Source organism: Archocentrus centrarchus, chromosome 3, assembly GCF_007364275.1.
Source record: "Archocentrus centrarchus isolate MPI-CPG fArcCen1 chromosome 3, fArcCen1, whole genome shotgun sequence".
Lineage (NCBI taxonomy): Eukaryota > Metazoa > Chordata > Actinopteri > Cichliformes > Cichlidae > Archocentrus > Archocentrus centrarchus.
In genome coordinates this window covers 19805903-19819247 of record NC_044348.1, presented here as the reverse complement: position 1 = coordinate 19819247, position 13345 = coordinate 19805903, and the positions used below count along the sequence as shown (strand labels likewise).

General features: G+C 38.6%; 1 protein-coding gene across 1 annotated transcript in view; it reads left to right on the top strand.

Annotated features, from left to right (window-relative positions):
• spon1a (spondin 1a) overlaps positions 1–13345 on the top strand; it is a 69360-nt gene that overhangs the window by 21731 nt on the left and 34284 nt on the right. Inside the window, exon 6 of the mRNA XM_030721482.1 lies at positions 2966–3114. Within this exon, the coding sequence (XP_030577342.1) occupies positions 2966–3114 (149 nt within the window). The remainder of the gene's footprint in view (positions 1–2965; positions 3115–13345) is intronic.

Below are 13345 nucleotides of genomic sequence, written 5' to 3'. Positions count from 1 at the left end.
ATTGAGATAAATGAAGAAAAAAAGACCAGTAATCCTCCATGAAACTTAAGTTGTTCATATGCAAAACAACATATTGAAGTTGATTATACTGTACAATACATAAACAAAATATCTGCCTTTCAGATTTTTTTCTTCTTCCCCAACATTCTCTTTCCCTTGAGTGGATACAAAGTTGCTGTGAATGATTTCATAAGGCTGTGCATTACAAATAATGTCATTGCTTTGTAGTAGACAAAAAGTTTGAACTCTTTAGCTCTATCAAAGTTTTTCAGCACCACATCTACGTTCTCCTACATTTGTGTTCTTTAAATCCAAACATGCACACATATATTTATCTGTCTTACGTTCACTGTCTCTGATGAATATCTAACTTGCCACATGACTGCTATGACACATTATTTTCCATCATGTGAGGATGATAACATCACATTCAAAGATGTGCAAACACTTTACAGGTACCTCTGGCACAACTCATCTTTTGCATATTTATTTACAACTTCTCCTCTTTTTTTAAAATTTTATTTTACAGTGCACCAAGGTTCTTATGGTGAACTAAAACTAAACTTAAAAATAAAAAATCAAAGCTTTACTTTTGAATACAGTGAGAACTAACTGAAATTGTATTTTGTAATCACAAAACTAACTTCTAAAAATATTCAGGAAATTTCTTTAGTTTTATTTTTTTCCTCTGTTTGGTAACATTTATACAGAAGATACAGAAGAGGATTAGGGCTACTAAAAAAATGTTTTTGGTAATGACTTTTTTACAGAGTTTGAGGAAAATGTCAGAATTCTGAGATTTCTATATTTGACAACCTAGCCTGCCTGAGGCTTTCGTGCATATGTCTGTTAAGACTTGGGATGTCTGCATGACTGTTAGTTCAGTGGCTTCAGAAAGTACTGTGTTTGTATTGTGATACTTACTCTGAACTCTCTTTGACCGCACAAATGTACTTCATATTATAATAATTAAGCAATATAAAACTAAGACTGGGCAGCATGTTGGCACTGTGGTTAGCACTGTTGCCTAAGTTCTAACCAACCATCTGGCTGGGGCCTGTCTGTGTGGAGATTGCATGTTTTCCCCTTGTCTGCATTGGTTCTCACCGGGCAGCCTGGTTTCCTCGTACAGTCCAAAGACATGCAATTAGTGGGGTTGGTTAACTGGTGACTCTAAATTGCCCATAGGTGTGAATGTGAGTGTGAATGGTTGTCTTTCTCTCTGTGTTAGCACTGTGACAGACTGGCAACTTGTCCAGGGTGTACCCTGCCTTTTGCCAATGGCAGCTGGGATAGGGTCCAGCTCCCCCCGCGACCCCCTGAATTGGATACGCGGAAGAAGATGGATGGATGGAAAGCTGAGACGAAAACTAATATTTTCAAGCAATAAAAACTAAACTGAAATGGGAAAACACACTCTGGAAACTAAACTTAAACTAAATTGAATTTAAAAAACTCAAAATGAAATAAGGATTAAAAAAAATAATTAGGCAATACAAAACACTCACTAATCAAGGACAAGTTGAATCTGATTTAATTAGTTTCCTTGGCTGGTTGTTTGTGTGCAATCTTCTTAATACAATGGAATGCTGTCTTCAGTCACACCTTAATTTTGACTAATATAGACTGAAAAACACACCAGTGCACCTTGAGGAACAGCACGGGCTGTAAAGAGTCCAACTGATTCCAAGACAAAAGGATACTAATGCTAAGCCAAATCATAACCCTTTCTAAAACACTGCAAGACATAAAATGTCTTGCAGTGTTTTAGAAAGCAGGAATGCCATAGCAATAACTGTGCATATCCTACAGAACATTATTAGCCATATCTAAAATTTGGATAAGAAACTACTTCAGTTTCCTCCAAATACAATTGCAGGAATAGTGCAATTATATTATATGGAGATTAATTTTTGTTCACACTTATATGGGGAATCAGCAGAATGCACAAATGGTAATAGAACTGCAGAGTAAGGGCTCTTTTTAGGGCTGACCGGCCTATGACTCTATGACAAAGTTATTCAGGTAAAGGATTCCATTATGGGCATGAGCGACGTGGGGCCTCATTTTAAAAAAATGAATTTATACTTGAACTTGAAATAATTCCTTATGGTGTGTGTATATGTTCAAATGATATAAGATACTGAGCACCTTGTTTAAGCAGGTTCTAAAAATTTCATTTCTAACTATAATTGTTAATTATTAGCTATAATTACAAATCATCTTAAACTGAAAACACCTGTCTTGTGATTTCTGCATATATAATACCAGGTCATATAAGGATTTAGCCCTGAATATCCACGGACCTCAAGAAAAACAGTTTGTGGAAGATGAGATCAAGGTGACAGCAGAGGAGACTAACAAGGCTAAAAAAAAGATAAACATGCAGCTTGTAATACCCCACATATAACCAGTGGGAAACACTTTTAAATTAAGTCTAAAAATAATTTCCACATGAAAATATAGTTTTATAAATGAATCTTTTGTAAATAAATTGATAATTCTATAATAAGGCCCTTGATCTCAAACACATGGTACTTTATAGTTTGACTAGTGCTATACAAACATCATTATATTTTCTGGTTGGCAGAGCAGGGTGTCCTTCCAGTCCAGGTATATAATAATAATAACATACTATGCCAGGGGATAATAGGACAGGAAGGGGATAATGTAAGTATGTGAAACCATTAACTGCCAAGGCTGTTGAGGCTTGAGCTAGACTATCATGACCCCACAGTGAGATTGCAAGGATACCGCAAAATGACCTATAAACATCAACAAGGAACCTATCGATCCTGGATCAACTGCAGTATTCCATGCATGACTATGCCTTACACAATAGCTGAGGTTTAGGTATGATGTCTTCTGCAGGTACAGGATCAATAATGGAATGATGCAGAGACCATTTTAGGAAAAAAAGGTGATATGCCCAGTTAAAAAGATGTTTTATTGTTTGGTTTTACAGGCCGTGCCAATCATTGGTCAGCAATCATTGGTGCCTCCCACTCCAAGAGCTATGTCCTCTGGGAATATGGTGGGTTTGCCAGTGATGGAGTTAAACAAGTGGCTGAACTGGGTTCACCAGTTAAAATGGAGGAGGAGATCAGACAGAAGGTAAGATACTCCAATATCTAGTAGGGGATGACTTATACATGTAGTAAAAAAACATTTAGAGCATTTGTATTTATAAGATATACAGTCAGGATATTTACCAGGTGCATCAGTTTATTTCTAGGAATCTTTTTCCTTGACTAAAACTGGTAAAAAAAACAAAACAAAAAAAAAGAATTGTGCAACAGCAGAGGAGCTTCAGGGGATGTTCCATGGTATGCACACCTGAGCGCAGTATACGATGAATTGCTTTGACATTGTTGTCCAGATCATTTAGTGCTTTCAGGTGTCTTTGCTATTCTTAGCCTACCTCTACATCTACTACTACATTTAACCAGTACACAGGATGAGGAGCAGTGCCACTGTTGGGAAGCGATTTAGATATTAGAAGATTAGGAGAAATTTTTCCAGGTGTGTCATGAAATTTGGACCAATTATACCTCTGAAATGTGCAGCCATGTCAGTTAATCTTTGATCACACCATGTGGTTTGACACAACTCAGGAAGTGCTTTGAAGGCAAAAGGAGGTAGCTGTTGTTTTTCCTCAAGCCATTTAATTAGTAGCTGATTTCAGTTCAGTTGGGTTATGTCTCTTTACTGTATGTGTACCCAAAGGAAGTTTCTTTTAGTTTAACTTTGTCTTTTACAACATCCGCTTTACTTTAGTCATTTTTTTTTACAGTCCTTTTACTTCATGTTCTTTCTGCTTCCTTGGACTGTAATCTCTATCATTTCCACAAATAGCATGTTATATCTTTTATACTTTGCTTCCTCTCCATGGCTGTCTCTCTCTTAAAATAGCCCATGCAGGCAGATCAGATGGTCCTGTTGAATGCTCACTGTTAGCTAATATTGAAGACCTGGAGTTGCAGCAGATAATGAGGGCATAGTTTGAGCAAGGGGGTCTCCATGTCATTGATACCTTCCCACACCTACAACACACTCTTATTATTCTTATCTCTCAGCCTGGATCATTAGACAAGTTTCTTCCGAGCTTAAAGGTGAAAGTGGAACTTGAGTTAGATTTGATTGACAGATACAATAAATTTTCTAGAAAACATTAATTTTATTATATATTTATGACTGAAACTTGTTTTATATTATGCATGCAGAACATGACACTAATATTAATTTCGTCACACATTTAATCAAATAAACTGAGAAAGAGAACCCCATTTCTTTATATGGGTTATGTTGCTGGATTGGACACTATATATAGTCTTTTTTAAAATCAGATTTTATCAGATACTGTATTATATTGTGCTGTGTCGCAGTATGATGTGATGCAGCATCCAAAAACCCAGCTAAAGTCCCAAATTTTCATTTTTTCCTTTTATGTTTCCTAAAATTTCAAAAATTCTAGATTAACATGCAAAACAAAAAAATCTATCTGTGTTTATTTTCAATTAATTTTTAATCAAAGATGTCGAACAATATATGTTCTTTGAATTATTGTGGTTTAATAACAGTGCAAATAGTTACTCACTTGTAACACATTTGTAAATGATTAAGGTGATTAAAAAAAATTCAATAAAATCATAAACCATTGATTGATCACAATCCACACAGCGTTAAAGATCAGCATCACCAAGGGGATAAATTTCACTGCCTGACTGGCCAGGTCGCACTCTCTGGCATGTGTGAGCGAGGGCTTTCCGTTTACAGCCGAGGGATTTGCTGGCCCTGAGGTAAAATAGTGCACTGTTTATTTGCAGTTTATGCATCAGAAACTGTTCAATAAACCACATTTTTGGCACATAGTTTTAAGAGATATTGCAGACAGTGAAGTTAAGATAACAAACAATGAAGACTGGAAAGTCCAGTTCTTGATTGCGTCTTGCTTGGTTGTTTTTGTGTGTACCTGGGATTGTGGTAAATGACTGTAGTAAATGGGGTAGTTTTCCCACCAGTAATAATCATATCATCACCAAGTGTGGCATAGCATTGAGCAGTTTATTTTATATCAAGATGGTATTGAGAGCTACCCCTTATTCACAGTTATGTTGCCTAACAGCTGTGTAATGACTCAGTAGTAAAGTGGAATTGGCACATGATTGCAGGATGACGGTTACAGTGGCAATCAGTATAAACCTAATTGGTCTCATACTGGTAAGATGCATGCTGTTGTTCATTGTCCAGTATGAAGGTAAAGGTAATGAGTAATCAACCTTTTGCAGTCATCTGTACATGGCTTAATTAGTGTCATTTACAGAATTGTGTAACTAGACATTAGATGGGATGGTGCTCTAACTGTAACTTTCCTCACAAGGCTCATGGGTTTTCCCAGTTTTTTGTGTGCAAGTTTATTTTGATGAACAGAATCTAAAAAACAAGTTTTGTTTCTGTACCTCGCATGTCCACCATATCCACTCTACAGTTAATAAAACACAGAAAGTCAGTCTGTGCCCTTGAGGTAAGGAGGCTCACTGAACGAGACTCCCTCTTTTGAGCCGTGCAACACTGCTTGGTAAACGCTGACACAAACAGAAAGCTGATTCGCTTTTGTGTCAGGTGAGGCGTCAAGGGGGAGCAGCTAGCAATGAATGCAAAATTGATATTCATAGCCAGCCTTCACTCCAGCCAAGGGATGCACTGATCAGAGTGTTCATACAAAGTTTCATTTGCAGAGCCAAGCAGTTATGCAGACCACACACACACAGACACACACACACACACACACACACACACACACACACACACACACACACACACACACACACACACACACACACACACACACACACACACACACACAGTCTTCTTTATCCTGCCAATGTCAGTTCAGATGATGATGGCTTTATTTTATATCCAACTTTGCCACCCTTTCAGAGCTACAACAAGGGTTGGCTGTACAGTCTGTCTTGCTGCTCCGGCTCCTCAGATGTGGTGAAAAATATTTGACATGTCATATCCTTTGGGATTAAGTACATCTTTAGAATTTGAATTTTAGTATGCTGCACCTCTACTGATAAAAACATCAATATTTTGCATTGGATTTGTTTATATTAGAATTTTCCTAAGCAGAAGAAGAAGATTGATAAAATATATTAACACGAGGTTTGAAGATGTGACATGTACAGGTGGCTATATTTACTTGGTCCATCCCTACCAGCATTCTGCTTGTGTTGAACACTTCAACAAGCAGTTTCATATGATTGTCTTAAAAAATGCATGCCAGAGCCTTCTTCAATTCATCGTACAGCCTCACATGATTTCACTCACAAGTAGTCTAAACCTTTGCCACTTTACTTTGAAATTACCTCAAATTATAAACATTACTATAACTGCCCATTTAAGGATTCATGTATTGAAATGAAAAGCCTAAAGTTAAATTTTTACAGTGGATTAGAGAGTCCTTTGATCTGTTGTCTAATAAAAAGACATGCACGTTGCATATATGTCTGAAGACATATATAAAGTAGTTTGAGTAGGTGAGTGCAGAATGTAAAGTGGGACCCCCCCACTTTTTTTTTTTTTTTAAACAAATTGTGCAATACTGTTCCATTTGTCATGTACAAATGCTGTTATCAGAGGACTTGGCAGCACTGGGATGCAGCCCAGATTCATTGTTGTTGTCCCTCCTTTCATGTTTGAGGTGATTTGTATATGCATTCAGTCATTACAGATGCACAGTGTGTCACTAATGAGAAGTTTAATGAGACTCTCTCCAGGACCAGCGACCAGGGCCAAGGCCTCAGACGGATTATGAAATCTCCTATTTCCTTTCGCAGCATGGGGTGTTTTTCATTATTGCACAGTACAAACGCTTGCGGAATTCTCTATTATCATGAGCTCTGCAGCTGTGCCATAGAGCAACGATAACACCACTCGGGCTAGAGCCAGAAAGAGACATTACGGATTAATGACAGGAAATACAGATCTGTATAAACTGATACATCTGTGGCCCTTAATATATTATCTTTTTTTTTCTTTGTACAAGTCAAATTTTTCAGAAGTGATTCCTGAGATACACTTAAATTTCCTTTTGAATGTCAGAGCTCAGTGTAGGAGATTTCTGAGCTGGATTCATCCAGTTGGTAAAGCTGTTACCCTGTTTACTGCTTGCATTTTATTACTGTCAAATTGTCTTGCTGATAGAAGCTGAAAGTAGCATTAGGGCTGACTTGAAGAACAACAGGTATTATGGGAAAAAAAATGTTAGCTTGTTGGTAATCTTTTCTCCTTCTGCTCCCCTTTGTGTGCTCCTAACAAGAATTCAGATGATAATTCTTCAGTTGAGTTGTTGTGAGAACAGTAAGGTCTGCCATCTGTAAGTGGGAGGCCTGCAGTTAGGAGCGTGGGAAGAGAATAATAGATATGCAGGTTCCTTTGGGTCCTTGACTGACTGAATGAGCAGGTGTATATGTGTGTTTCTGCTTGTATAGAGAGAATTACTTCAAAACCACTTTTCAGTGCATTGAAATCTTTATTCCCCGTGGTTGTTGCTATACTTTAATTGCCTGATGTGGTACCACTGGCCAAACAGAAACCAGACTGGAACAAAAAAAAAAAAATGAAAAAAAAAAGTACCATGTTCAGAATTTTAGTATCTAAAGAACTGGTTGTGGTGCCATCTCTACATTGTATCTCATCTTTGAAGATGAGACGTAATGTTAAGTTATGTTTATTTTAGTGCTATTTCTGAACGAGAAATCCATGGTGTTTTGCAATCATTTTACTACTGATATAGTTGGATTTTATTCTTCAGCTAGTAACCCTTATAATGTCGTAATTTGTATGGAAAAAGAAACAGAAACTCAAAAGTATCTGGACAATTGTGTGCACAGTTTAGCATGAAATATGCATCATGAGCATAATTTAAACCATTACAAAAGCATACTCCGACATAGGTGGGTGGAAATTTGTATTCACATTTTGATCATAAGGGAATGCATTTATTTTTCATGTGTAAGGTTGTTTTTTTTTATATATTGAAGCTCTGTAATGTACAAGAGATCAGATCTCTCATTAAAGAGTGATCTAAATGAGAATTGTTGTTTGGCTGAGTTTAAAAGGAAAATCCTGCAACCATTTATGACAGATCAATGAAATTCTCTCTATTTTTATTATGTGTTCTATGAAATAGTGGACTTTGTGATCACTGAAAATCAGATTCTGTTTTAATGACTGTTGGCATGATTGTAGCTATGCACATATGTTTATGAAATTCATACAGTAGGCACTCTGCTGTATTCTGTATATTTTATGAAACCACAGACAGAGAAAGAGAAGTGGCTTATTAAAAGGTGTCAAGTTGTGCAGGTGAAGGGGGTTTAAATGGTGTTTAAATTCACAGAGGTTCAGAGATTTACTCTTGAGTGCTTCTAAATCTTTCTCAACTATGTTATAATATAATACAGCACCGAAAGGGGAAACGTACCCTCTTAAAGGAGGCCATGTCCTAGACTGTTGTTAGATGAGGATCTTCCCATTTTTAATATGGATAAACAATTTCATACATGCCTAAACAGGGCTGTTATTTTTTTTTTTTTGCATTTTTGGCCACAGCAGCTTTTGTTAGCAGTGGAGAGAGACAGGAAATGGGGGAAAGATACAGGGGAAATTGGCGACAGGCGGGGACGCGAACCCGCGCCGCCCGCACCGCAACGTGGCATATGTATGTGGTCGCCGGCTTCACCACTAAGCCACCCAGGCGCCCCAACAGTGCTGTTTTAGATACCTTTTTATTTGTAAAGATCTCTGTGTTGATGTGGGTTTACCTTTGGAGTATGCATGTGAGAATGCAAGAAAAAATATGCGAAGTGATATGTGAAAATAAGTGAAGTGATAAATTACAAATCAAATTACAATTTAGAAATCTTACAAATCTTAGTGCTACATAAAACTCTCTTTTCATAGAGTGCAGTGGTGTTGACTCCACAAGGTAGATCTTTTCAAATTGAAAAGATTTACTCTGTAGGGCCCTGAAGAGACAATTTGTGAGATGTTAACATGATAATTGCCACATAAGTTACAGGCTTTTCACTCACTCTCTTTTCACAGATTTTATTATTGTCCTTACTTTCTAGTATACCATTTATCATGTTCCTTGTATTTTTTGTGTATCTATGCTTGCGTGCTGGAGCATGACTTAAGGTTTGTCACGATGGGATAGCAATTAGCTCTAAAGAGGCCTCACACAGAGTGAAGTCTTGACCCCAGCTCTGTATCCAACCTTGCCAAGCCATGGTGGACTGTGCCAAACCCCAGTGGGTGAAAGAACAGGGAGAAATTCCTAAGACTTCACTACCAGCCCCCTTGGCCATTCTGGATCTTATGTTTCATAGCATAAAGTTGACACATATTATTATTCATTCCTGAAGTCTAGAGTGTGTTTGTGTGCCTATATATATATATAATATTGAAGTTCAGGAATGAATAATTTTTTAAATTTCAGCTGGGATTTTACTGTTGGCCTGTCAAGTCAGTTTTATGAGCCCAGCAGAAATATTCCTGTTTGGGAAAACAAAGCTCTCAAAAACCTTAATGCCTGCTTTGGCTCCCAAAACCGTTATTATGATTCCTACAATTGAACAGCACAGCCAGAGGCAGGAACATGTTGAAATTTGCTCGGGTAAAAGTAAGCCAGTATGTGCTTTGTATATATGCTTGTCTGTGCATCTGACTGCACTCAGAAATGCATTTTTATTTGAACAGGTTCTTTAAATTTTATATAATGAAGATGTCAAAGAGACACAAAGAGACATATTCATACAAATGTGTTTTTATATGTCCTCCATTTGTGTATGTGTGGACCTAATATTGACTTAACTGGTCTTGGGTGTTGCTGGCTGACTCAGAATTCAGGGCTGCCTACACAGTCATAAGGATAAAAGGTGGATTATTCTGAAGTCTCACACATCTTGGCCAGAGGCAGCTTTGATAAAGCCATCTCAATACTCAGTCCCCCAGAGTGAGGACTAGACACTGCTGTAGTCCCTCATGTGAATGTTTCATAGCATTCAAAGACTGCTTATTTTCCCTGCGTGTCTTTTTTGGATGTGCCAGAACTTTTCTGTGAATATTTGTCAGTTCCTGTGAGTATGAGATGACACAGTTTAGGGAAATTAAAAATTAAAATTTATGCTAAACATTGGGATGTTTTGACTTAGCACTCAGTTTGTAGTCTCTAAGGGAAATCTTTTCCCCTTTTATCAGATATTAATCAAAGCTATTAATACCTCCCTTGTGTTCCATGTGTTTATCTGTTTATATGCATATGTGCTTTTGAGCTTGTTTATTTGTGAAGTTAACTTCAGATTTCCTTGTCGATGTGGCACTGCCTGTATGTGATTATTCTGTTGTTAAGTGCCCAGCAGAACAAAGTAGTGGAGAGAGATTGGTGAAACAGTTTGTGTTTAAATTGAGCATACACTGAGTAGCAGAGTAGTGTGGTTCAAGAGACATATGCATGAGACCATATGCATTTCACATGCTCAAACACATGCTTACTCAGGTGTAAAAGGCTGTCTTACTCAGTGCAGTTTTCTATCCCATCTGTTGGGAACTGAAGACACTCTAACTTACTGTACATAGTTAACATTTGAAGTAGAAAATTACATGATGAAATAGTGGCCTTAAAGGTTTATGCAGTGGTAAATCATGGTAACATATTGAGAAGTTGCAGTACAACCTGTATACAGTTATTTTGTATTAAAAAGTCTAAATTACTTTTGAATTATAGCTTCTCTTACTGTTTTAGGTGGTCATGAGATGAAGACCAACTAACTAAATCCATCCATCCATCCATCCATCCATCCATCCATCCATCCATCCATCCATCCATCCATCCATCCATCCATCCATCCATCAATTACATAAATTTGTGTAATCTTTTAGTGATGAAGTGGCTCGACAAATCTGCTTTCAGTCTTAGCTCTACCTCTACCTCCCTGTGAAAATTAGACTATGGCTTTGAGGCCCACCGTTCACCTCAATCTCCATAGAATTTGGCAGATTGAGAACCAAGTGTATGTCTTCACAGGCATGGGTTAAACAGATGAAGGAGATAGATACTGACTGGCAGCTAAGGGCATAGTAAAGCATTAAGGCATTACCATGAAGCCTCTGCTTCTGAGTGGTGCCTGAACTGCCACTAGATTAATCCATAGAAATACTGATTAGCTTGCTAAGTTATTACATTGCTGCTAAAACAAACAGCTGCTGTGTGCATTAGTGAAATATGCTGTTGCAAATATCACCAGTCTTGCTACTCACTTGTGAAACCAAATACTGTGACTAAATATAAAGATACAGATACTGTAGTCACAGTTAAGTTCCAGTTGATTTGGGGCAACAATTCATTTGTTATGTGCTACTTTAAAAGCACATTTATAGCCAACAGTTGAACCTCTAAGTTGCATTACTTGATTAAAAATGTTAAAAACATTAAAAATGTAGGATTTTTGTAAGACAAATTAAGTTCTAAAACACCATCCATCCATTTTCTTCTGCTTATCTGGGGTCAGGTCGCGGTGACAGTAGCCTAAGAAAAGAAGCCCAGATGTAATCACCCCAGCGTGTCCTGGGTCCTCCTGGTGGGACATCCCCAGACCACCTTACTCAGTAGCCATCCTTGTCAGATGCTTTAACCACCTCAACTGGCTACTTTCGTTGTAGATCAGTATTGGCTCTACTCTGAGCCCCTCTCTAATGACTGCACTCTTCACCCTATCTCTATGGGAGAGTCCAACCAACCTTTGGAAAAAGCTAATTTCTGCCGCTTGTCATTATTCGGTCATTACCAAATGACCAATAAATTGACAGCTTTGCTTTTACGCTCAGCTCTCTCTTCACCACAACAGACTGGTAAGGCGTCTGCATCACTGCAGTTGTGGTCCCAATCCATCTGTCAATCTCCTGCTCCCCTCAGTCACGAACAAGACCCCAAGATAGCTGAGAACTGAGAACCATGGCCTCAGACTTGGAGGTGATGATTCTCATTTGCACCTCTTCACACTCTGCTGCGAACCACTCCCGTGAGAGCTGGAGGCCACCACCTGATGAAGCCAACAGAACTATGTCATCTGAAAAAAAGCAGAGATGAGATTTTGAGGCCTACAAAGTGGAAGCCTTCCGCCACTTGGCTTCACCTAGAAATTCTGTACATAAAAATTTTGAACAGAATCAGTGACAAAAGGCAGCCCTGATGGAGTCCAACACCTACCGGGAACAAGTCCAACTTACTGCCAGCGATGTGGACAATGCTCTTGCAGTGGTTGTACAGGAACCAAATGGCTTGTAGTAACAGGTCAGACACCCCACAGGATACTCCAGGGGATGCGATTAAATCCCTTCTCCATGTCCACAAAACACATGTAGACTGGTTGGACTCAAATATCCTTGAGAGGATAAAGAGCCAGTCCGATGTTCTGCAACCAGGATGAAAGCCTTATTGTTTTTCCTGCATCCAAGGTTTGACTAATGGACAAACTCTCCTTTCCAGTACTCTTCCATAGATGTTCTCAGGGATAACCCTATATGTCTGTGTAGATTCTCAGTTATCCAGGTCATAGTAGTCTCTGGAGCTTGAAAAAGGCGACTGGACTTCTTTTTGTTTCTTGAAGACATTTCACCTCTCATCCGAAAGGCTTCTTCAGTTCTCAACCAAATGGTGGAGAGACCCAGGTATTTAAACCCCTGTGGGCGTAGTCCCCTGGAGGTGGTTATGACCCTCTATTGATCATGTGCTTGAACACATGTGCCCAGGTGTGAAGGGGGCGTGGGTCATATTTAATCAGTGGTTTCAGTTGAAACCAACTTAGGACTCCGCTCCATTGTTTCCTGTGGCCTATTGAGGTCACTGGAACAAAGGTGTGAATGGGGGTTGAGACGTCTGGGAAGGGAGCTCAGGACAGCACTGTAAGCGGGGGAAAGTTGGTGACGTAATCCACCTCCTCTGTTCAATGATGGTTGTTCACAGTGGACATAGATGGCTTCTTTCACTCCTCTTTCAAACCATCTGTTTTCCCTGTTCAAAATGTGGACATTGGCATCCTCAAAAGAGTGCCCTTTTTCCTTCAGATGCAGATGTACTGCTGAATCTTGTCCTGTCGAAGTGGCTCTTCTATGTTGTGCCATTCGTTTGTGAAGAGGCTGTTTGGTTTCACCAATGTAGAGGTCCGAGCACTCTTCACTGCACTGAACAGCATACACTACATCGCTGATCTTGTGTTTGGCGGGTTTGTCCTTGGGATGAACCAGTTTTTGTCTTAGGGTGTGACTTGGTTTGAAG